Raw genomic sequence first — 26,321 nt, 5'->3', positions numbered from 1 at the left:
GGAACAGCTGGATGTGGGAAACGTCTTGAGTCGCACAAAACAGAAACAGTTCGGAAATGACAATGTCGTCATGTGTACAACATCTAAAAACCTGTGCTACTATACTGAGAGCTTTGCCGTTTCTAAACGGACGTATTTGGGTGTTTTTTTGGGGGGAATCTTTGTTAATGTTTTTTTCAGGGCCCCCCGTAGTACACAACGAGGATGAGGAAGTGATTTGCTGTTTCTCAAAAAAATGTGAAATCACATAAAAGAAGTCTGGACCCTTTTTATAACATGCCTTTAAAACAAAAAATATAGATTTGGTTGTAAAAAAATAACTTTTTCTACAATATGATCTGTATCAGAGTAGTTCTAACTATTATTATGATTAATATAACATGCTCAATATTTTTCAGACTAGTCCTTTTCTTCCCATTTGGTTTCAGACCTTGAACTTGTATGTTTTTAATTTCCTCCCAGATAAAGAAAGAGTATGGGAACAACGTGGTACCTGCTTTCCCCCCAAAGAAGATATTCACGCTGACGCCGGCCGAGGTGGAGCAGAGACGAGAACAGCTGGAGAAATACATGCAAGCTGGTGAGATCACGTTTTCAGTTCTGGGCCCTGTATTTGAGTTTAGGGGTCAACTCCATTTCATTTAAGTTCCAATTCACTTAATTCAGAAGATGATTTAAAATTCCAATTCCAGTATTGTTCAGAGAAAAGTGATTTATTTTCTACAGGGATGTTTAAATTCTCATTCAAATCTAATTTAACTCGACTAAATTGAACTATAAGTGACCTCCATTTTTCCCATGGGGAGGAGGGTATGGGAGAACAGGCAGTAGCCGGCTCAATAAGGGGCAGTATAGTAGAACAGGCAGTAGCCGGCTCAATAAGGGGCAGTATGATAGAACAGGCAGTAGCCGGCTCAATAAGGGGCAGTATGGTAGAACAGGCAGTAGCCGGCTCAATAAGGGGCAGTATGATAGAACAGGCAGTAGCCGGCTCAATAAGGGGCAGTATGGGAGAACAGGCAGTAGCCGGCTCAATAAGGGGCAGTATGATAGAACAGGCAGTAGCCGGCTCAATAAGGGGCGGTATAGTAGAACAGGCAGTAGCCGGCTCAATAAGGGGCAGTATAGTAGAACAGGCAGTAGCCGGCTCAATAAGGGGAAGTATGGTAGAACAGGCAGTAGCCGGCTCAATAAGGGGCGGTAGGTAGAACAGGAAGTAGCCGGCTCAATAAGGGGCAGTATAGTAGAACAGGCAGTAGCCGGCTCAATAAGGGGCAGTATGATAGAACAGGCAGTAGCCGGCTCAATAAGGGGCAGTATGATAGAACAGGCAGTAGCCGGCTCAATAAGGGGCATTATGGTAGGACAGGCAGTAGCCGGCTCAATAAGGGGCAGTATAGTAGAACAGGCAGTAGCCGGCTCAATAAGGGGCAGTATGGTAGAACAGGCAGTAGCCGGCTCAATAAGGGGCAGTATGGTAGAACAGGCAGTAGCCGGCTCAATAAGGGGCAGTATGGTAGAACAGGCAGTAGCCGGCTCAATAAGGGGCAGTATGGTAGAACAGGCAGTAGCCGGCTCAATAAGGGGCATTATGGTAGGACAGGCAGTAGCCGGCTCATGATCTACTGTCCTTAGTAACCTTAATGACCAATCCAAGTAGCAGAATACCTTGTTAACCTCTGTCTACTTCAGCCTATTGTGGTATTGGTGTGGGCATTAGCGTATAGTCTTTGACTAGACCAGACACACTAGGTTTGGATGGTATTCAGATTTTCATATTGTCATTCTGTCGTTCTCTCATCCCGGGATTTACACATAAAAACCCATTCGGCGTCTATTACCAGAATGCTAACAAAAATAGCACAAGTAATAGCGAATTTCCTTGGATTGGAGGCTGCTAGCTAAATATGCTAACGAGCGCAAACGAAAGTAAACTAATTACAAAGACCGGCAATCCAGCTCATAGAGATAAACAGTGGCAAGAAAAAGTATGAACCCTTCGGAATCACCTGGATTTCTGCATAAATTAGTCAAACAATTTGATCTGATCTTCATCTATGTCACAGCGATAGACAGACAGTCTGCTTAAACTAATAACACAAACAATTATACGTTTTAAATGTCTTTATTGAACACACCGTGTAAACATTCACAGTGCAGGGTGGGAAAAGTATGTTAACCCTTGGATTTAATAACTGGCTGATGCTCCTTTGGCAGCAATAACCTCAACCAAATGTTTTCTGTTGCGTGTCAGACCTGCACAATGATCAGGAATGGTCCAAAATTCCTCATCTTTACAAAACCGTTTCAGTTCAGCAATATTCTTAGGTCTGCTGTGAACCTCTCTCGAGGTCACGCCACAGCATTTTAAATCGGGTTGAGGTCAGGACTCTGACTGGGCCACGTTAGAAGGCGTATTTTCTTCTGTTGAAGACATTCTGTTGCTTTAGTTCTGTGTTTTGGGTTGTTGTCCTGTTGCATCACCCAACTTCTGTTGAGCTTCAATTGGCAGACAGATAGCCTTACATTTTCCTGTAAAATGTCTTGTTAAACTTGGGAATTCATTTTTTTCGTCAATGACAGAAAGCTGTCCAGGCCCTGAGGCAGCAAAGCAGCCCCAAACCATGATGCTCCCTCCTCCATACTTTACAGTTGGGATGAGGTCTTGATGTTGGTGTGCTGTGATTTTTTTTTTCTCCACACATAGTGTTGTGTGTTCCTTCCAAACAACTCAACTGTAGTTTCATCTGTCCACAGAATATTTTGCCAGAAACGCTGTGGAACATCTAGGTGCTCTTTTGTAAACTTCAGACGTGCAGCAATGTTTTTTTTTGGACAGCAGTGGCTTCTACCGTGGTGTCCTCCCATGAACACCATTTTTGTTTAGTGTTTTACATATCGTAGACTCGTCAACAGAGATGTTAGCATGTTCCAGAGATTTCTGTAAGTCTTTAGCTGACAACAGCCTTGGTTTCTAAAATGACTGCATCGCCTGGTTCACCAACTACTTACTTCTCTGATAGAGTTCAGTGTGTCAAATTGGAGGGCCTGTCTCTATGGGGCTGCCACAGGGTTCAATTCTCGGGCCTACTCTTTTCTCTGTATATATCAATGATGACGCTCTTGCTGCTGGTGATTCTCTGATCCACCTCTATGCAGACGACACCATTCCGTATAACTCTGGCCCTTCTTTGGACACTGCGTTATCCTCTTGGTGCACCGATCCCTTTAGCGGGATCATTTTCGTCAACATCCGGTGAATTGCAGATCGCCAAATTCAAATTAAATTACTAAAAATATTTAATTTTCATGAAATCACAAGTGCAATATAGCAAAACACAGCTTAGCTTGTTGTTAATCCACCTGGCGTGTCAGATTTAAAAAAAAGGCTTTACGGTGAAAGCAGAACATGCGATTATGTGAGGACAGCTCTCAGCAGACAAAACATTACGAACAGCTAGCAGCAAAGTAGATTGGTCACTAAAGTCAGAAAAGCAATAAAATGAATTGATCTTCCGTGGTGTCCTCCCATAGTTTAATTGATCTTCTTATGTTTGCACTCACGAGACTCCCAGTTACACAATAAATGTTAGTTTTGTTCAATAAAGATTCTCTTTATATCTGAAAACCTCCATTTTTGTTGGCACGTTTTGTTTAGTTATCCACAGGCTCGTGCATGTCACGACGGGCAGATGAAAATTCCAAATAGTATCTGTAAAGTTCGTAGAAACATGTCAAATGTTTTTTATAATCAATCATCAGGTTGTTTTTACAATAAATAATTGATAATATTTCAACAAATCTACCGTGGCCTCCAACTGCTCTTAAACGCTAGTAAAACTAAATGCATGCTTTTCAACCGTTCGCTGCCCGCACCTGCCCGCCTGACTAGCCTGGACAGTTCTGACTTAGAATATGTGGACAACTACAAATACCTAGGTGTCTGGCTAGACTGTAAACTCTCCTTCCAGACTCACATCAAACATCTCCAATCCAAAATCAAATCTAGAATCAGCTTTCTATTATTCAAACAAAACCTCCTTCGCTCACACCGCAAAACTGACTATCCTGACCGATCCTCAACTTTGGCGATGTCATTTACAAAATACCTGGTTCAATAAAGGTGAAATAAATAAACTCTAGGATTCTTCTTTGAGATCTCTTTTGTTCGAGGCATGGTTCACATCAGGCAATGCTTCTTGTGAATAGCAAACTCAAATTTTGTGAGTTTTGTTTTTTTATAGGGCAGGGCATTGTTGTGACTAAAATGAAGATCAGATCAAATTTGATGACTAATTATTTTCAGACATCCAGGTAATTCCAAAGGGTTCACATACTTTTTCTTGCCACTGTACATACAGTGCACTCATGGCTTGGTTTGTGCTCTGACATGCACTGTCAACTGTGGGACCTTATAGACAGGTTTGTGCCTTTCCAAATCATGTCCAATCAATTGAATTGACCACAGGTGGACTCCAATCAAGTTGTAAAACATCTCAAGGATGATCAATGGAAACAAGATGCACCTCAAAGCTTAATTTCGAGTCTCATAGCAAAGGGTCTGAATGCTTATGGAAATAAGGTATTTCTGTTTTTTTATTTTTAACACCTTTGTAAAAATGTCAAACTGTTTTCACTTTGTCATTATGAGGTATTGTGATGTCATTATGGGGTATTGTGATGTCATTATGGTGTATTGTGATGTCATTATGAGGTAGGGTGATGTCATTATGGGGTATTGTGATGTCATTATGGGGTATTGTGATGTCATTATGAGGTACTGTGATGTCATTATGGGGTATTGTGATGTCATTATGGGGTACTGTGATGTCATTATGGGGTATTGTGATGTCATTATGGGGTATTGTGATGTCATTATGGGGTATTGTGATGTCATTATGGGGTACTGTGATGTCATTATGGGGTATTGTGATGTCATTATGGGGTTTGTGATGTCATTATGGTGTATTGTGTGTAGATTGCTGAGGAAAATGTTTTATTTAATCCATTTTAGAATAAGGCTGTAACGTAACAAAATGAGGGAAAAGAGAAGGGGTCTGAATACTTTCTGAATGCCCTGCTTATAGGTAGGAGCTAGCGAATGTAATGTTTGGTGATGTTGGTTGGACATTTTACAAGAGAACGTGAATCAGAGACATTGTGCAAATGAACAAAGTTTTGACACGTGCTTGTCTGGCGCGTGCTCGTCTGGCGCGTGCTCGTCTGGCGCGTGCTTGTCTGATGGAAGAACAGTTCTTTCTCCGGTTGTGCTATTTACAAACAAACACGTGACTGTCTCAACTGTTTCTGTTTCCGGTAAGCTTCATAATGTGCCCGGTCAAATAAAGAACGTGATCTGGTTCAACGGTAAGAAAATAAAAAAAACATACCTCATGACTATTTCCAAATAGCCCGGTATACAGTATAGCGCCTAACACAGGCACACACTGAGCATGATAGTAGTTGAGGCTAAGGCCTCTTGATAAACCTGGAACCAGATATCTGTTCTCTTCAGATCCATTCATAATGTTATCAGGACTAATAGGAAAGTTTGGTCCATTTTGTTTTGATCTAATATGCAGCCAGAGATGTGGACCAACGTTTCAACTCTCACTCAGCTTGGTCCTTTCTAGTTTCTTTGGCAAGATGTCTGTGGCAAGATGTCAGCTAATTCCTTAGGTTACTGGTCCAAGGGGATGGTAGGCTATGCCCCCCCCCCCCCCCCCCCCCCAAACCAAGCATCAGCTTTGGCCAGACACTTCCTCAAGCAGGTCAAGGGTGAACTGAGGCCATACACACACTGACACGCACACGCATGCGCGCACACACACAGACACGCACACACAGACCAACACACAGAAAGAGAAGAACTGAGTGAAATTTAGCTGGTAGCAGTGTTAAGCATTTGTTTTAATCCTCTGAAAGTTACCACAGAACAAACTGAGCCTTGTTGAGGCATATCATAGTCTGTAAGCACACACACACACACACACACACAGACACCGAGTCTTCCTGGCTGACCGACCGCTTGCTGGGAGGATGGTACATAATGGGTTTTAACATGGTTATGGGAAAAATCTACCGCCTCAAAACACAATCTGTTCTCCCTCGTCCCCGAACGCTGTGCGTGTGAGAGACGTGGGCCAGAACTCAGTCCACCACAGGAATTATGTCTGTCTGTCTCTCTCTCTCTCTCTGTCTGTCTTTGTCCTTTTAAGGGCACTTCTAATTGAGTGTACACTCTATTTAGGGGTCAGTATTGCATCACCGTCCCACATACTGTGGCTTCCATTGTACAATACAATCAACCTTCGCTTTGTAAATGGAGGACAGGAAAAGAAACCACTGTAGAGATTCACTGGTTAAGTCAATTAAACCACTGTAGAGATTACCTGGTTTAGTAAATTAAACCACTGTAGAGATTACCTGGTTTAGTAAATTAAACCACTGTAGAGATTACCTGGTTAAGTAAATTAAACCACTGTAGAGATTGCCTGGTTAAGTAAATTAAACCACTGTAGAGATTGCCTGGTTAAGGAAATTAAACCACTGTAGAGATTACCTGGTTTAGTACATTAAACCACTGTAGAGATTACCTGGTTTAGTAAATTAAACCACTATAGAGATTACCTGGTTAAGTAAATTAAACCACTGTAGAGATTGCCTGGATGTCAGGTTGAATTGTCTCCTGCTCTTTGATGATTTACAGATAGTTGAAGCCACGTCAGAAGACCTTCTCGGCTTATTGTAGAGATAACCTTTTACTACAGATTGATGAGTTACAAATATAAGTGTTGATGTGGCCCTCTAATATCTCTCTCGTCTTCTCTCTCTCCACCACAGTGCGACAGGACCCCATGCTCGGAGCCAGTGAGATGTTCAACAGCTTTCTAAGGAAAGCCCAGCAGGTTGGTAGTGGAGCTAGCTAGGCATGTCTTCCACCCTGGCTGTGTAATTGTTGTGTAGCTAGGCATGCCTTTCCAGCCTGTGTTTTGTTCTACATAGGCTTTCTCATCCGGAGGTGTGTGTGTGTTGTGCGGGTGTGTCAGTTCTGTTCTACGTAGAATGTGTCTCATCAGGAGGTGTGTGTTTCCTGTTCTACGTAGAATGTGTCTCATCCGGAGGTGTGTGTGTGTTGTGCGGGTGTGTCAGTTCTGTTCTACGTAGAATGTGTCTCATCAGGAGGTGTGTGTTTCCTGTTCTACGTAGAATGTGTCTCATCAGGAGGTGTGTGTGTGTGTGTGTGTGTGTTGTGCATCAGTTGTTCTATATCGGCAGACTCCTCAGCAAGCTGCTTCTCTGTGATTCAGTGTGTTGTGTCTCTGCTCTGTGAGCCAGCAGGCTGACTCAGTAATGGCTTCAGTTTTGGTAATACGTTCAACCACGGTGGGACTTTGAGGTTGATGAGTGGGACTTCAGTAATGAACTGAAATGTGTGAGTCACACCAGAGAGGAAGAGGTGAAGTGAGAGGGATAACTGGAGCCAAAATCGGTCTTGTCTAGCAGGTGGCTATAAAACAAAATTATATAAATTATTTTGCTTACCAAGCTACAAGTGTTTGTACAGAGGTAAATGAGAGAGTTGAATTTTAACCAAAACATCTAATAGAACAGGGTCCTATAGGAGACCCAGCAGTAAACCTGTCATTGTCCAATAGGAGACCCAGTAGTAAACCTGTCATTGTCCAATAGGAGACCTAGTAGTAAACCTGTCATTGTCCAATAGGAGACCCAGCAGTAAACCTGTCATTGTCCAATAGGAGACCCAGTAGTAAACCTGTCATTGTCCAATAGGAGACCCAGCAGATTCCAACAGAAGAGGTACCCCTGGAGATCTACCTGTCTAAGAGGCAGAAGGTCACGGTCAACATCCTGACCTCTGACCAGACAGAGGACGTCCTCGAGGTAAGCTGTATGTGTGTTTGCCAGCCGGGACACATGCTGATTTTAAACGCTCTTCGTTTTTTTTCGATTCCGTTTTATTATCGTGGAAATGATGAATGATAAAAATTGATCTATAAATTCACAACACTAATGTTCAGTTGGTGTCCTACAGGGAATATCCGTGTTAGGAAACCTGTAGGGAGAGGGATTATTGAAAGTACAGAATGTTTGTCAGAACTAGAGAATGTTTGCCAGCAACAGAGCACCAGAGAATGTTTGCCAGCAACAGAGCACCAGAGAATGTTTGCCAGCAACAGAGCACCAGAGAATGTTTGCCAGCAACAGAGAACCAGAGAATGTTTGCCAGAACCAGAGAATGTTTGCAAGCAACAGAGAACCAGAGAATGTTTGCCAGCACCAGAGAATGTTTGCCAGCACCAGAGAACCAGAGAATGTTTGCTAGCACCAGATAATGTTTGCCAGCAACAGAGAACCAGAGAATGTTTGCCTGCAACAGAGAATGTTTGCCAGCAACAGAGAACCAGAGAATGTTTGCCAGCAACAGAGAACCAGCGAATGTTTGCCAGCACCAGAGAATGTTTGCCAGCACCAGAGAATGTTTGCCAGCATCAGAGAATGTTTGCCAGCACCTGAGAACCAGAGAATGTTTGCCAGCACCAGAGAACCAGAGAATGTTTGCCAGCAACAGAGCACCAGAGAATGTTTGCCAGCACCAGAGAACCAGAGAATGTGTGCCAGCAACAGAGAACCAGAGAATGTTTGCCAGCACCAGAGAACTAGAGAATGTTTGCCAGCACCAGAGAACTAGAGAATGTTTGCCAGCACCAGAGAATGTTTGCCTGCAACAGAGAATGTTTGCCTGCAACAGAGAATGTTTGCCAGCAACAGAGAATGTTTGCCAGCACCAGAGAACCAGAGAATGTTTGCCAGCACCAGAGAACCAGATAATGTTTACCAGAACCAGAGAACCAGATAATGTTTGCCAGCACCAGATAATGTTTGCCAGCACCAGAGAACCAGAGAATGTTTGCCAGCACCAGAGAATGTTTGCCAGCACCAGAGAACCAGATAATGTTTGCCAGCAACAGAGAATCCATCCACTCTTGACACTAGTTGACCCATAAGTGAATGCAGTCCATTCTCTCAGATAGAAAGATAGAAGTTGTAACGCCATACAAACAGCTGCTTTTTGTTCTTGTAACTACGACAACTGTAAACTAGACTGGTGTTCTTCGTAAACTGATGTTACCACAAGGACCATAGACCTCTCTCTCTCTCTGGGATATTTCAATATGTTCAAGGCTGTATAACTGTCAGTGGATAAAATAATGTTTTAGTTTTATATGTGTCAGAGGAAATATAAGTTGTGGATTCATTCAACCACAAAAAAAAGATGACCGAAGATGATCTTTCTGTCTGTCTTCTGATTTGCAGGCTGTTGCGTCGAAGCTGGACCTTCCAGACGACCTTGCTGGTTACTTCAGTCTCTTCCTGGTTCGGGAAGGAGTGGACGGGGGCTTAACGTGTAAGCACTGACTTTTAAACTTCGACCCCTAACCCTAACCATCCCATAACCATATAGAGTACAGTTGGGAATGAAATATATTGATCATTTCTTAGAGGTCATCATATAAGATGAATATTGTTTTGACAGACCGCTCGATGGAGATGTTTTGACAGACCGCTCGAGGGACTTGTTTTGACAGACATGAGGCCAAACCAATATATCATGACCTTGAATGCTCCTTAGCCAATCAGCCCTATAAAATGATCACATGATGTCCTTGAATTGACATCCTGTTTTTGACGGTATCTCTAGTGTCTTCTGTTGTTGACGGTCTCTCTAGTGTCTCCTGTTGTTGACGGTATCACTAGTGTCTCCTGTTGTTGACGGTCTCTCTAGTGTCTCCTGTTGTTGACGGTCTCTCTAGTGTCTCCTGTTGTTGACGGTCTCTCTAGTGTCTCCTGTTGTTGACGGTGTCTCTAGTGTCTCCTGTTGTTGACGGTATCACTAGTGTCTCCTGTTGTTGACGGTATCACTAGTGTCTCCTGTTGTTGACGGTATCTCTAGTGTCTCCTGTTGTTGACGGTCTCTCTAGTGTCTCCTGTTGACGGTCTCTCTAGTGTCTCCTGTTGTTGACGGTCTTTCTAGTGTCTCCTGTTGTTGACGGTCTCTCTAGTGTCTCCTGTTGTTGACGGTCTCTCTAGTGTCTCCTGTTGTTGACGGTCTCTCTATTGTCTCCTGTTGTTGACGGTCTCTCTAGTGTCTCCTGTTGTTGACGGTCTCTCTAGTGTCTCCTGTTGTTGGCGGTCTCTCTAGTGTCTCCTGTTGTTGACGGTCTGTCTAGTGTCTCCTGTTGTTGACGGTCTCTCTAGTGACTCCTGTTGTTGACGGTCTCTCTAGTGACTCCTGTTGTTGACGGTCTCTCTAGTGTCTCCTGTTGTTGACGGTCTCTCTAGTGTCTCCTGTTGTTGACTGTCTCTCTAGTGACTCCTGTTGTTGACGGTCTCTCTAGTGTCTCCTGTTGTTGACGATCTCTCTAGGTCTCTCTAGTGTCTCCTGTTGTTGACGGTCTGTCTAGTGTCTCCTGTTGTTGACGGTATCACTAGTGTCTCCTGTTGTTGACAATCTCTCTAGGTCTCTCTAGTGTCTCCTGTTGTTGACCGTCTCTCTAGTGTCTCCTGTTGTTGACGGTCTCTCTAGTGTCTCCTGTTGTTGATGGTATCACTAGTGTCTCCTATTGTTGACGGTCTCTCCAGTGTCTCCTGTTGTTGACGGTCTCTCCAGTGTCTCCTGTTGTTGACGGTCTCTCCAGTGTCTCCTGTTGTTGACGGTCTCTCCAGTGTCTCCTGTTGTTGACGGTCTCTCTAGTGTCTCCTGTTGTTGACGGTCTCTCTAGTGTCTCCTGTTGTTGACTGTCTCTCTAGTGACTCCTGTTGTTGACGGTCTCTCTAGTGTCTCCTGTTGTTGACGGTCTCTCTAGTGTCTCCTGTTGTTGACGATCTCTCTAGTGTCTCCTGTTGTTGACGGTCTCTCTAGTGTCTCCTGTTGTTGATGGTATCACTAGTGTCTCCTATTGTTGACGGTCTCTCCAGTGTCTCCTGTTGTTGACGCTCTCTCTAGTGTCTCCTGTTGTTGACGGTCTGTCTAGTGACTCCTGTTGTTGACGGTCTGTCTAGTGACTCCTGTTGTTGACGGTCTCTCTAGTGTCTCCTGTTGTTGACGGTCTCTCTAGTGTCTCCTGATGTTGACGGTCTCTCTAGTGTCTCCTGTTATTGATGGTATCACTAGTGTCTCCTATTGTTGATGGTATCACTAGTGTCTCCTATTGTTGACGGTATCACTAGTGTCTCCTATTGTTGACGTTCTCTCTAGTGTCTCCTGTTGTTGACGGTCTCTCTAGTGTCTCCTGTTGTTGACGGTCTGTCTAGTGTCTCCTGTTGTTGACGGTCTCTCTAGTGTCTCCTGTTGTTGACGGTCTCTCTAGTGTCTCCTGTTGTTGACGGTCTCTCTAGTGTCTCCTGTTGCTGACTCATTTTGAAAACTTTCTTTAAAAGTTCACCGGAAAGATCCAGTCAGACATCTTTGTTGTTTCCTCTTTTTATTGTTGACTATATACTGTAAGCTGTTGACTAGATGTACCTACAGTTTTGAGATAAAACCATGTTTTAGAGACAGTTTATCAGACTCACTAAGGTCCTTTCCCTGGAAACACGCAGAGCAGAGCAAGAGGCCACCCTACCTAGCCCTGGTCCTATGGACGCAATGGGGATGCCATATGGGTCCCCAGGATTGAGAAACAGAGGCTGGAGAGGCAGACCAGCAGCTGGAAGGTTGCTGGTTCAAGCCCCGGGTCGGGCTACAGACAAATGGGAATAGAACTGAACTGGCAGCTGGAAGGAAGATGGTCATCGATCCCATGTACCATCTCCTGCCATTGTGCCCTTGAGCAAGGCGCCTAGCCCCCCCCCCCCCCCCCCCCCCCCCACAAGTAAACTCCATCCAGGGGTTCTGGACTGCTACTGACCATGTGTCAACTTCTGTGCATTTGTTGTTGTTGGGAAAGGGAGACGGCACATTTTCCCTTCTAACCAATGGCTTATGAGGTATTATATTCCACAGGAGACATACACGTCTTTATCCAGCATGTTGTCCATCTAGAGGCGTGATACTAGCTGGCTCCCCATGTAATCCCCTCCAGGAACAAAATGTCTGCCATTCAGCATCATTGTCTGGGGGAGGGAAAAAAAAAAAGATAACATGTTAGACTCCCCTGCACAGGCATTTCTGTTGAAATACATCAGCACAATGTTGATGGAGCACATTTCACTTTGGTTATAACCCACAGACCCCCCCCCCCCCCCCCCCCTCGAATATGAATATGAATATGAGTTGTTAGTCTAGCCAGCCGATAGTCAATGAGCACCCATGGCTAGGCTAATGAATTGTCTAAAACCAAAGGGTCCTCTGTTACTCGTCCTCATCAAAATAAAAACAGATGAGTCACTTTCACTTAGTAGTAGCAGCAGTAGTAGTAAACACGTTATGCTTCTGATTATGGGCTGGCATTTCAATAGACATCTAGCTAGCTAGCCTAATGTTTAGCCTAATAATAGCTAGTGAGTTGAGAGCTAGCTAGTTAACTATTGGCTAGCTAACTAGTGCTGTTATAGCAACCCACAATCAGATTTTATTTTCCTGTTGGACAAAGTTAGCTTTTTGGATTGCAACTTTTAACAGAAGAGAAGTCTTTTGTTAGGCCTTCCCAGACACTGAGTGGAAAACAGAATGATAGCTGGCCAGCAGATTAGCTAGACAAGTAACACATTGACGTTACCTGAAGTGAAATGTTGCCAGACCTTCATAGCAGTGATCACGTTGTCCTGATTTCATGAATCACAACAACACAGCACTCAACCCTTAGCTACCCATAGGAGCTAAAATTAGCAAGATAAACTTGTTGTAGCTTTCCGGCAGACGAGACGCTTTGTGGCGTATTTCTGCCTTTCACAGGTCAGAGTGGAAATGACAAATTTGGGACACAGAAAGAGGGGAAAGGGGGGCTAGCTACAACTTGTTAGCGGTGCACACTGAAATCAGTAACAACAAACTCACGCCACGCAACAGGAAGTGGTCGGGCCAAGATTCAACAACCCACATTTCAGGAATTTTACTAAAAATAAAACGTCCGTAAGGGGAAAGAACACACTTAAATGGGAAGGAACTATACAAGGAACTATGCAAGGCAATGAAGGCATGGACATGGACATTTTTTTGCTGATTTCATTCCTAAAATCTCCCACTCGGAAAGGAATTGAGGAGCTGACGTAGCACCAGTGCAAAAGATTAGCTAATCACTTGGTCTGTGTCCCGAAGGGCACCCTATTCCCTATACACACCTATGGGCTCTGTTCAAAAGTAGTGCACTACATAGGGAATAGGGTGCCATTTTGGACTCAGCCTAATTACCTTGATAACCGATTAAGTGCGAGAGCTACCAAACCCGCTGCCAAACCTTCTTCCTCCTCTGTTGGCTCCGTCCACTGGGGCCCTGTCTCCTTCCTGTTTTTCCTCTTCTTCCTGCCAAACCCTCTTTTTCTCACACTCAAACACACCAACACCAACAGAAGAACGATTGCCTCTGTCGATAGAGTCCACCTATTTCTGTTGGAACCGAACTGGGCTGGCAGGGTTCTGTCAAGAGTTCTGCTGAATGAAGGAACGGGTAGAACTATTGAATATGGACACGTTTTCCTAAGGAATCATTTCATGTCCGATTTCAAAGCTCCCAGAGGAACTGTCCTGTTCTGTACTGAACTCTCCAAGCTATAGAAACCAATACTCCTGTTCTGTACTGAACTCTCCAAGCTATAGAAACCAATACTCCTGTTCTGTACTGAACTCTCCAAGCTATAGAAACCAATACTCCTGTTCTGTACTGAACTCTCCAAGCTATAGAAACCAATACTCCTGTTCTCTACTGAACTCTTCAAGCTATAGAAACCAATAGTCCTGTTCTGTACTAAACATCTCCAATCCAAATTCAAATCTAGAATCGGCTTTCTATTTCACAACAAAGCCTCCTTCACTCATGCCTCCAAACTTACCCTAGTAAAACTGACTATCCTACCGATCCTCGACTTCAACAATGTCATCTACAAAATAGCTTCCAATACTCTACTCAGCAAACTGGATGCAGTCTATCACAGTGCCCTCTGTTTTGTTACCAAATCACCTTATACCACCCATCACTGTGACCTGTGTGCTCTAGTCGGCTGGCCCTCGCTACATATTCGTCGCCAAACCCACTGGCTCCAGGTCATCTATAAGTCTATGCTAGGTTAAGCTCCGCCTTATCTCAGCTCACTGGTCACGATAACAACACTCACCCGTAGCACGCGCTCCAACAGGTGTATCTCACTGGTCATCACCAAAGCCAACACCTCCTTTGGCCGACTTTCCTTACAGTTCTCTGCTGCCAGTGACTGGAACAAATTGCAAAAATCGCTGAAGCTGGAGACTTATATTTCCCTCACTAACTTTAAACATCAACTATCTGAGCAGCTGGCCAATCGCTGCAGCTGTACATAGTCCATCTGTAAATAGCCCACCCAATCTACCTACCTCATCCCCATACGGTTTTTATTTACTTTTCTGCTCTTTTGCACACCAGTATTTCTACATGCACATCATCATCTGCTCACTTATCACTCGTGTTAATCTGCTAAATTGTAGTTACTTTGCTCCTATGGCCTATTTATTGCCTTACCTCCTCATGCCATTTGCACACACTGACTCTTTTTTTCTATTGTGTTATTGACTGTACGCTTGTTTATTCCATGTGTAACTCTGGGTTGTTGTTTGTGTCACACTGCTCTTGGCCAGGTCGCAGTTGTGAATGAGAACTTGTTCTCAACTAGCCTACCTGGTTAAATATAGGTGTTCTCAACTAGCCTACCTGGTTAAATATAGGTGTTCTCAACTAGCCTACCTGGTTAAATAAAGGTGAAATAAATAAAAAATGTAATGACTGCTACCGTCCTAAATGTAGCTGGTAGGGAACTGAACAGCAGGCTGTGTCCCAAATGGCACTGTTTCCCTATATAGTGCACTACTGTTGACCAGAGCCCTATTCCCTATATAGTACACTACTTTAGACCAGAGCCCTGTTCCCTATATAGTACACTAGTTTAGACCAGAGCCCTATTCCCTATATAGTGCACTACTTTAGACCAGGGCCCTATTCCCTATATACAGTGCCTTGCGAAAGTATTCGGCCCCCTTGAACTTTGCGACCTTTTGCCACATTTCAGGCTTCAAACATAAAGATATAAAACTGTATTTTTTTGTGAAGAATCAACAACAAGTGGGACACAATCATGAAGTGGAACGCCATTTATTGGATATTTCAAACTTTTTTAACAAATCAAAAACTAAAAAATTGGGCGTGCAAAATTATTCAGCCCCTTTACTTTCAGTGCAGCAAACTCTCTCCAGAAGTTCAGTGAGGATCTCTGAATGATCCAATGTTGACCTAAATGACGACTGATGATAAATACAATCCACCTGTGTGTAATCAAGTCTCCGTATAAATGCACCTGCACTGTGATAGTCTCAGAGGTCCGTTAAAAGCGCAGAGAGCATCATGAAGAACAAGGAACACACTAGGCAGGTCCGAGATACTGTTGTGAAGAAGTTTAAAGCCGGATTTGGATACAAAATGATTTCCCAAGCTTTAAACATCCCAAGGAGCACTGTGCAAGCGATAATATTGAAATGGAAGGAGTATCAGACCACTGCAAATCTACCAAGACCTGGCCGTCCCTCTAAACTTTCAGCTCATACAAGGAGAAGACTGATCAGAGATGCAGCCAAGAGGCCCATGACCACTCTGGATGAACTGCAGAGATCTACAGCTGAGGTGGGAGACTCTGTCCATAAGGACAACAATCAGTCGTATATTGCACAAATCTGGCCTTTATGGAAGAGTGGCAAGAAGAAAGCCAATTCTTAAAGATATCCATAAAAAGTGTTGTTTAAAGTTTGCCACAAGCCACCTGGGAGACACACCAAACATGTGGAAGAAGGTGCTCTGGTCAGATGAAACCAAAATTGAACTTTTTGGCAACAATGCAAAACGTTATGTTTGGCGTAAAAGCAACACAGCTCATCACCCTGAAAACACCATCCCCACTGTCAAACATGGTGGTGGCAGCATCATGGTTTGGGCCTGCTTTTCTTCAGCAGGGACAGGGAAGATGGTTAAAATTGATGGGAAGATGGATGGAGCCAAATACAGGACCATTCTGGAAGAAAACCTGATGGAGTCTGCAAAAGACCTGAGACTGGGACGGAGATTTGTCTTCCAACAAGACAATGATCCAAAACATAAAGCAAAATCTACAATGGAATGGTTCAAAAATAAACATATCCAGGTGTTAGAATGGCCAAGTCAAAGTCCAGACCTGAATCCAATCGAGAATCTGTGGAAAGAACTGAAAACTGCTGTTCACAAATGCTCTCCATCCAACCTCACTGAGCTCGAGCTGTTTTGCAAGGAGGAATGGGAAAAAATTTCAGTCTCTCGATGTGCAAAACTGATAGAGACATACCCCAAGCGACTTACAGCTGTAATCGCAGCAAAAGGTGGCGCTACAAAGTATTAACTTAAGGGGGCTGAATAATTTTGCACGCCCAATTTTTCAGGTTTTGATTTGTTAAAAAAGTTTGAAATATCCAATAAATGTCGTTCCACTTCATGATTGTGTCCCACTTGTTGTTGATTCTTCACAAAAAAATACAGTTTTATATCTTTGTTTGAAGCCTGAAATGTGGCAAAAGGTCGCAAAGTTCAAGGGGCCGAATACTTTCGCAAGGCACTGTAGTGCATTACTTTAGACGAGAGCCCTATTCCCTATATAGTACACTACTTTAGACCAGAGCCCTATGGGCCACTATGTAGGGAATAGGGTGCCATTTGGGATGTAAGCCACTCTCTCCAGACAGCTGCTGTTCCCTCTGGAGGTCTCAACTAAACAGCTGCAGTTTATACACCCACACAGACACATGGTCCAGATGGACTGTCCTCATCTCTCTGTTACTAGATCCTGCTGGGTTCTGTCTAGATGGACCCTGCTGGGTTCTGTCCAGATGGACTGTCCTCATCTCTGTCTGGTACTGGACCCTGCTCATCTCTGTCTGGTACTGGACCCTGCTCATCTCTCTCTGTTTGTTGTCATCTTTGTTGTTATCTAAATCAGATCAGGCTGTACTGCTCATCTCTCTCTGTTAATGTCATCTTTGTTATCTAAATCAGATCAGGCTGTACTGCTCATCTCTCTCTGTTTGTTGTCATCTTTGTTATCTAAATCAGATCAGGCTGTACTGCTCATCTCTCTCTGTTTATTGTCATCTATGTTGTTATCTAAATCAGATCAGGCTGTACTGCTCATCTCTCTCTGTTTATTGTCATCTATGTTGTTATCTAAATCAGATCAGGCTGTACTGCTCATCTCTCTCTGTTTATTGTCATCTATGTTGTTATCTAAATCAGATCAGGCTGTACTGCTCATCTCTCTCTGTTTATTGTCATCTATGTTGTTATCTAAATCAGATCAGGCTGTACTGCTCATCTCTCTCTGTTTATTGTCATCTATGTTGTTATCTAAATCAGATCAGGCTGTACTGCTCATCTCTCTCTGTTTGTTGTCATCTTTGCTGTTATCTAAATCAGATCAGGCTGTACTGCTCATCTCTCTCTGTTTGTTGTCATCTTTGTTATCTAAATCAGATCAGGCTGTACTGCTCATCTCTCTCTGTTTGTTGTCATCTTTGTTGTTATCTAAATCAGGTCAGGCTGTACTGCTCATCTCTCTCTGTTTGTTGTCATCTTTGTTGTTATCTAAATCAGATCAGGCTGTACTGCTCATCTCTCTCTGTTTGTTGTCATCTTTGTTATCTAAATCAGATCAGGCTGTACTGCTCAGCACTCTTTTTTTACTCACTCTCTCCTCTCTCTCTCTCTTTATCTCTTTCTCTCTCCTTCTTTCTCTCTTTCTCTCCTTTCTCCTTCCTCTCTCCTTTCTCTTTCTCTCCTCTTTCTCTCTCTCTCTTTCTCTCTCTCTCTCCTCTCTTTCTCTCTCCTTTCTCTCTCTCCTCTCTTCCTCGCTTTCTCTCGCTCTCCTTTCTTTCTCTCTCCTTTCTTTCTCTTTCTCTCTCTGTCTATTTTTTCTCTAGTTGTGAGGAAGCTGCAGGATTTTGAGCTGCCGTACGTATCTATCACCAGTTTACGGAGCTCGGAGTTCTACATCGCCCTTCGTAAAAGGTATGATACCTCTCCACAAACATTAACTAAGACTGACGCTACCCCACTCTGTTAGACTGACGCTGTCCCACTCTGTTAGACTGACGCTGTCCCACTCTGTTAGACTGACCCCACTCTGTTAGACTGACCCCACTCTGTTAGACTGACCCCACTCTGTTAGACTGACCCCACTCTGTCAGACTGACCCCACTCTGTTAGACTGACCCCACTCTGTCAGACTGACCCCACTCTGTCAGACTGACGCTGCCCCACTCTGTCAGACTGACCCCACTCTGTCAGACTGACGCTGCCCCACTCTGTCAGACTGACCCCACTCTGTTAGACTGTCGCTGCCCCACTCTGTCAGACTGACCCCACTCTGTCAGACTGACGCTGCCCCACTCTGTCAGACTGACCCCACTCTGTCAGACTGACGCTGCCCCACTCTGTCAGACTGACCCCACTCTGTCAGACTGTCGCTGCCCCACTCTGTCAGACTGACGCTGCCCCACTCTGTCAGACTGACCCCACTCTGTCAGACTGTCGCTGCCCCACTCTGTCAGACTGTCGCTGCCCCACTCTGTCAGACTGACGCTGCCCCACTCTGTCAGACTGACCCCACTCTGTCAGACTGACGCCACTCTGTCAGACTGACCCCACTCTGTCAGACTGACCCCACTCTGTCAGACTGACGCTACCCCACTCTGTCAGACTGACCCCACTCTGTCAGACTGACCCCACTCTGTCAGACTGACCCCACTCTGTCAGACTGACCCCACTCTGTCAGACTGACCCCACTCTGTCAGACTGACGCTGCCCCACTCTGTCAGACTGACCCCACTCTGTCAGACTGACCCCACTCTGTCAGACTGACGCTGCCCCACTCTGTCAGACTGACCCCACTCTGTTAGACTGTCGCTGCCCCACTCTGTCAGACTGACGCTGCCCCACTCTGTCAGACTGACCCCACTCTGTCAGACTGTCGCTGCCCCACTCTGTCAGACTGACCCCACTCTGTCAGACTGACCCCACTCTGTCAGACTGACCCCACTCTGTCAGACTGACCCCACTCTGTCAGACTGACCCCACTCTGTCAGACTGTCAGACTGACCCCACTCTGTCAGACTGACCCCACTCTGTCAGACTGACCCCACTCTGTCAGACTGACCCCACTCTGTCAGACTGTCGCTGCCCCACTCTGTCAGACTGACCCCACTCTGTCAGACTGACCCCACTCTGTCAGACTGACCCCACTCTGTCAGACTGACCACACTCTGTCAGACTGACCCCACTCTGTCAGACTGACCCCACTCTGTCAGACTGACCCCACTCTGTCAGACTGACCCCACTCTGTCAGACTGACCCCACTCTGGATTCCTAAAATGAGTAAACGGTCTCCGATTTACCCCTGGTGTATATATTGTCTATGTCGGTCTGTTTTAAATACAGTTGAAGTCGAAAGTTTTTCACAATTCCTGACATTTAATCCTAGTAAAAAAGACCCTGTTTTAGGCCACTTCATTATAAGAATGTGAAATGTCAGAATAATAGTAGAGTGATTTATTTCAGCTTTTATTTATTTCTTCACATTCCCAGTGGGTCAGTAGTTTACATGCACTCAATTAGTATTTGGTAGCATTGCCTTTAAATTGTTTAACTTGGGTCAAACGTTTCGAGTAGCCTTCCACAAGCTTCCCACAATAAGTTAGGTGAATTTTGGCCCATTCCTCCTGACAGAGCTGGTGTAACTGAGTCAGGTTTGTAGGCCTCCTTGCTCGCACACGCTTTTTCAGTTCTGCCCAAAATATCTATAGGCTTGAGATCAGGGCTTTGTGATGGCCACTACAATACCTTGACTTTGTTGTCCTTATGCCATTTTGCCTCAACTTTGGAAGTATGCTTGGGGTCATGTCCATTTGGAAGACCCATTTCCGACCAAGCTGATGTCTTGAGATGTTGCTTCAATATATCCACATAATTTTCCTGCCTCATGATGCCATCTATTTTGTGAAGTGCACCAGTCCCTCCTGCAGCAAAGCACCCCCCACAACATGATGCTGCCACCCCTGTGCTTCACACTTGGGATGGTGTTCTTCGGCTTGCAAGCCTCCCCCTTTTTCCTCCAAACATAACGATGGTCATTATGGCCAAACAGTTCTATTTTTGTTTCATCAGACCAGAGGACATTTCTCCAAAAAGTACAACCTTTGTCCCCATGTGCAGTTGCAAACCGTAGTCTGTCTTTTTTATGCCGGTTTTGGAGCAGTGGCTTCTTCCTTGCTGAGTGGCCTTTCAGGTTATGTCGATATAGGACTTGTTTTACTGTGGGTATAGATACATTTGTACCTGTTTCCTCCAGCATCTTCACAAGGTCCTTTGCTGTTCTGGGATTGATTTGCACTTTTCACACCAAACTACGTTCATCTCTACGAGACAGAACGCGTCTCCTTCTTGAGCGGTATGACGGCTGCGTGGTCCCATGGTGTTTATAATTGCGTACTATTGTTTGTACAGATGAATGTGGTACCTTCAGGCGTTTGGAAACTGCTCCCAAGGATGAACCAGACTTGTGAAAGTCTACAAATTATTTTCTGAGGTCTTGGCTGATTTCTTTTGATTTTCCCATGATGTCAAGCAAAGAGGCACTGAGTTTGAAGGTAGGCCTTGAAATACATCCACAGGTACACCTCCAATTGACTCAAATTATGTCAATTAGCCTATCAGAAGCTTCTAAAGCCAATTTTCCAAGCTGTTTAATGGCACAGTCCATGTAAACTTCTGACCCACTGTCGTGATACAGTGAGGTTTAAATGAAATAATCTGTCTGTAAACAATTGTTGGAAAAATGACTTGTCATGCACAAAGTAGATGTCCTAACCGACTTGCCAAAACTATAGTTTGTTTAACAATACATTTGTGGAGTGTTTGAAAAACAAGTTTTAATTACTCCAACCTAAGTGTATGTAAACTTCCGAGCGTCACACGGGCAGTATCGCAGCTTTCATTGATCTCAAAGAAACACATGGCTGTAGTGAGAACAACACACTGCCGTGACGTCTGTAGTGAGAACAACACACCGCCACGACGTCTGTAGTGAGAACAACACACCGCCACGACGTCTGTAGTGAGAACAACACACCGCCACGACGTCTGTAGTGAGAACAACACACCGCCACGACGTCTGTAGTGAGAACAACACACCGCCACGACGTCTGTAGTGAGAACAACACACCGCCACGACGTCTGTAGTGAGAACAACACACCGCCACGACGTCTGTAGTGAGAACAACACACCGCCACGACGTCTGTAGTGAGAACAACACACTGCCGTGATGTCTGTAGTGAGAACAACACACTGCCGTGATGTCTGTAGTGAGAACAACACACTCCTGGGATGTCTGTAGTGAGAACAACACACTCCTGGGATGTCTGTAGTGAGAACAACACACCAGCTGCGACGTCTGTAGTGAGAACAACACACTCCTGGGATGTCTGTAGTGAGAACAACACACTCCTGGGATGTCTGTAGTGAGAACAACACACTCCTGGGATGTCTGTAGTGAGAACAACACACTCCTGGGATGTCTGTAGTGAGAACAACACACCGCCACGACGTCTGTAGTGAGAACAACACACTGCTGGGATGTCTGTAGTGAGAACAACACACTCCTGGGATGTCTGTAGTGAGAACAACACACTGCTGGGATGTCTGTAGTGAGAACAACACACCAGCTGCGACGTCTGTAGTGAGAACAACACACTCCTGGGATGTCTGTAGTGAGAACAACACACCGCCACGACGTCTGTAGTGAGAACAACACACTGCTGGGATGTCTGTAGTGAGAACAACACACTCCTGGGATGTCTGTAGTGAGAACAACACACTGCTGGGATGTCTGTAGTGAGAACAACACACTGCTGGGATGTCTGTAGTGAGAACAACACACTCCTGGGATGTCTGTAGTGAGAACAACACACTGCTGGGATGTCTGTAGTGAGAACAACACACTGCTGGGATGTCTGTAGTGAGAACAACACACTCCTGGGATGTCTGTAGTGAGAACAACACACTGCTGGGATGTCTGTAGTGAGAACAACACACTGCTGGGATGTCTGTAGTGAGAACAACACACTCCTGGGATGTCTGTAGTGAGAACAACACACTGCCGTGATGTCTGTAGTGAGAACAACACACCGCCACGACGTCTGTAGTGAGAACAACACACTGCTGGGATGTCTGTAGTGAGAACAACACACTGCTGGGATGTCTGTAGTGAGAACAACACACTCCTGGGATGTCTGTAGTGAGAACAACACACTGCTGGGATGTCTGTAGTGAGAACAACACACTGCTGGGATGTCTGTAGTGAGAACAACACACTCCTGGGATGTCTGTAGTGAGAACAACACACTCCTGGGATGTCTGTAGTGAGAACAACACACCAGCTGCGACGTCTGTAGTGAGAACAACACACTGCTGGGATGTCTGTAGTGAGAACAACACACTGCTGGGATGTCTGTAGTGAGAACAACACACTGCTGGGATGTCTGTAGTGAGAACAACACACCGCCACGATGCCTGTAGTGTAGCAGGGTCGTTACAGGCTGTAGTGAGAACAACACTCTTTTCTGCAGCCACAACAGTATATTGGACATCCGTTCTTGACTGCTATCCGAATGGTTTGTGTTCATTGAAATTCAAGCATTGTGAGTGTTGATAACCAATACTCTATCTCTGTCTCTCTATCTGTCTCTGTCTGTATAGTTACTGGGACACGGCGTATGACAGTGATGTCATGGACAACAGAGTGGGACTGAACCTACTGTACACTCAGGTGAGTTCTGAACCTACTGGACACTCAGGTGAGTTCTGAACCTACTGTACACTCAGGTGAGTTCTGAACCTACTGTACACTCAGGTGAGTTCTGAACCTACTGTACACTCAGGTGAGTTCTGAACCTACTGTACACTCAGGTGAGTTCTGAACCTACTGGACACTCAGGTGAGTTCTGAACCTACTGGACACTCAGGTGAGTTCTGAACCTACTGGACACTCAGGTGAGTTCTGAACCTACTATACATATATACTACCGTTCAAAAGTTTGGGGTCACTTAGAAATGTCCTTGTTTTAGAAGAAAAGCACAAAAAAATGTCAGTGTCAGTCTGTTCTTGTTCTGAGAAATGAAGGCTATTCCATGCGAGATATTGCCAAGACACTGAAGATCTCGTACAACGCTGTATACTACTCCCTTCACAGAACAGCGCAAATTGGCTCTAACCAGAATAGAAAGAGGAGTGGGAGGCCCCGGTGCACAACTGAGCAAGAGGACAAGTACATTAGAGTGTCTAGGATGAGAAACAATGCCTCACAAGTCCTCCACTGGCAGCTTCATTAAATAGTACCCACAAAACACCAGTCTCAATGTCAACAGTGAAGAGGTGACTCTGGGATGCTGGTCTTCTAGGCAGAGTTCCTCTGTCCAGTCTCAACATCAACAGTGAAGAGGTGACTCTGGGATGCTGGCCTTCTAGGTAGAGTTCCTCTGTCCAGTCTCTCCGTCAACAGTGAAGAGGAGACTCCGGGATGCTGGCCTTCTAGGTAGAGTTCCTCTGTCCAGTCTCTCCATCAACAGTGAAGAGGAGACTCCGGGATGCTGGCCTTCTAGGCAGAGTTCCTCTGTCCAGTCTCAACATCAACAGTGAAGAGGTGACTCTGGGATGCTGGCCTTCTAGGTAGAGTTCCTCTGTCCAGTCTCAACGTCAACAGTGAAGAGGTGACTCCGGGATGCTGGCCTTCTAGGTAGAGTTCCTCTGTCCAGTCTCAACATCAACAGTGAAGAGGTGACTCCGGGATGCTGGCCTTCTAGGCAGAGTTTCTCTGTCCAGTCTCAACGTCAACAGTGAAGAGGTGACTCCGGGATGCTGGCCTTCTAGGTAGAGTTCCTCTGTCCAGTCTCAACATCAACAGTGAAGAGGTGACTCTGGGATGTTGGCCTTCTAGGTAGAGTTCCTCTGTCCAGTCTCAACGTCAACAGTGAAGAGGTGACTCCGGGATGCTGGCCTTCTAGGTAGAGTTCCTCTGTCCAGTCTCTCCGTCAACAGTGAAGAGGTGACTCCGGGATGCTGGCCTTCTAGGTAGAGTTCCTCTGTCCAGTCTCAACATCAACAGTAAAGAGGTGACTGCCGGGATGCTGGCCTTCTAGGTAGAGTTCCTCTGTCCAGTCTCAACGTCAACAGTGAAGAGGTGACTCCGGGATGCTGGCCTTCTAGGTAGAGTTCCTCTGTCCAGTCTCAACATCAACAGTGAAGAGGTGACTGCCGAGATGCTGGCCTTCTAGGCAGAGTTCCTCTGTCCAGTCTCAACGTCAACAGTGAAGAGGTGACTCCGGGATGCTGGCCTTCTAGGCAGAGTTCCTCTGTCCAGTCTCAACATCAACAGTGAAGAGGTGACTCTGGGATGCTGGCCTTCTAGGTAGAGTTCCTCTGTCCAGTCTCAACGTCAACAGTGAAGAGGTGACTCCGGGATGCTGGCCTTCTAGGTAGAGTTCCTCTGTCCAGTCTCAACATCAACAGTGAAGAGGTGACTCCGGGATGCTGGCCTTCTTGGCAGAGTTTCTCTGTCCAGTCTCAACGTCAACAGTGAAGAGGTGACTCCGGGATGCTGGCCTTCTAGGCAGAGTTCCTCTGTCCAGTCTCAACGTCAACAGTGAAGAGGTGACTCCGGGATGCTGGCCTTCTAGGTAGAGTTCCTCTGTCCAGTCTCAACGTCAACAGTGAAGAGGTGACTCCGGGATGCTGGCCTTCTAGGTAGAGTTCCTCTGTCCAGTCTCAACGTCAACAGTGAAGAGGTGACTCTGGGATGCTGGTCTTCTAGGCAGAGTTCCTCTGTCCAGTCTCAACGTCAACAGTGAAGAGGTGACTCTGGGATGCTGGCCTTCTAGGCAGAGTTCCTCTGTCCAGTCTCAATGTCAACAGTGAAGAGGTGACTCTGGGATGCTGGTCTTCTAGGCAGAGTTCCTCTGTCCAGTCTCAACGTCAACAGTGAAGAGGTGACTCTGGGATGCTGGCCTTCTAGGCAGAGTTCCTCTGTCCAGTCTCTCCGTCAACAGTGAAGAGGTGACTCTGGGATGCTGGCCTTCTAGGCAGAGTTCCTCTGTCCAGTCTCAACGTCAACAGTGAAGAGGTGACTCTGGGATGCTGGTCTTCTAGGCAGAGTTCCTCTGTCCAGTCTCAACGTCAACAGTGAAGAGGTGACTCCGGGATGCTGGCCTTCTAGGCAGAGTTCCTCTGTCCAGTCTCAACGTCAACAGTGAAGAGGTGACTCTGGGATGCTGGCCTTCTAGGCAGAGTTCCTCTGTCCAGTCTCAACGTCAACAGTGAAGAGGTGACTCCGGGATGCTGGCCTTCTAGGCAGAGTTCCTCTGTCCAGTCTCAACGTCAACAGTGAAGAGGTGACTCTGGGATGCTGGCCTTCTAGGCAGAGTTCCTCTGTCCAGTCTCAACGTCAACAGTGAAGAGGTGACTCCGGGATGCTGGCCTTCTAGGCAGAGTTCCTCTGTCCAGTCTCAACGTCAACAGTGAAGATGTGACTCTGGGATGCTGGCCTTCTAGGTAGAGTTCCTCTGTCCAGTCTCAACATCAACAGTGAAGAGGTGACTCTGGGATGCTGGCCTTCTAGGCAGAGTTCCTCTGTCCAGTCTCAACGTCAACAGTGAAGAGGTGACTCCGGGATGCTGGCCTTCTAGGTAGAGTTCCTCTGTCCAGTCTCAACGTCAACAGTGAAGAGGTGACTCCGGGATGCTGGCCTTCTAGGTAGAGTTCCTCTGTCCAGTCTCAACGTCAACAGTGAAGAGGTGACTCCGGGATGCTGGCCTTCTAGGCAGAGTTTCTCTGTCCAGTCTCAACGTCAACAGTGAAGAGGTGACTCCGGGATGCTGGCCTTCTAGGTAGAGTTCCTCTGTCCAGTCTCTCCGTCAACAGTGAAGAGGTGACTCCGGGATGCTGGCCTTCTAGGCAGAGTTCCTCTGTCCAGTCTCAACGTCAACAGTGAAGAGGTGACTCCGGGATGCTGGCCTTCTAGGTAGAGTTCCTCTGTCCAGTCTCAACGTCA

The 26,321-nt window shown here is 45.6% G+C and overlaps 1 protein-coding gene across 2 annotated transcripts in view; it reads left to right on the top strand.

The window, feature by feature from the left end:
- Positions 1-26,321, top strand: part of LOC139414881 (sorting nexin-17-like) — an 82,685-nt gene that overhangs the window by 25,195 nt on the left and 31,169 nt on the right. For both annotated transcript variants that reach the window (XM_071162478.1, XM_071162479.1), the window contains exons 3-8: positions 463-580; positions 6,844-6,908; positions 7,795-7,905; positions 9,340-9,430; positions 18,143-18,230; positions 22,975-23,044. In XM_071162478.1, the coding sequence (XP_071018579.1) occupies positions 463-580; positions 6,844-6,908; positions 7,795-7,905; positions 9,340-9,430; positions 18,143-18,230; positions 22,975-23,044 (543 nt within the window). The remainder of the gene's footprint in view (positions 1-462; positions 581-6,843; positions 6,909-7,794; positions 7,906-9,339; positions 9,431-18,142; positions 18,231-22,974; positions 23,045-26,321) is intronic.

The sequence above is a fragment of the Oncorhynchus clarkii genome, chromosome 8 (assembly GCF_045791955.1).
Source record: "Oncorhynchus clarkii lewisi isolate Uvic-CL-2024 chromosome 8, UVic_Ocla_1.0, whole genome shotgun sequence".
Classification (NCBI taxonomy): Eukaryota; Metazoa; Chordata; class Actinopteri; order Salmoniformes; family Salmonidae; genus Oncorhynchus; species Oncorhynchus clarkii.
Note: the sequence above shows the minus strand (reverse complement) of the source record. Positions and strands in the feature narration are given on the sequence as shown.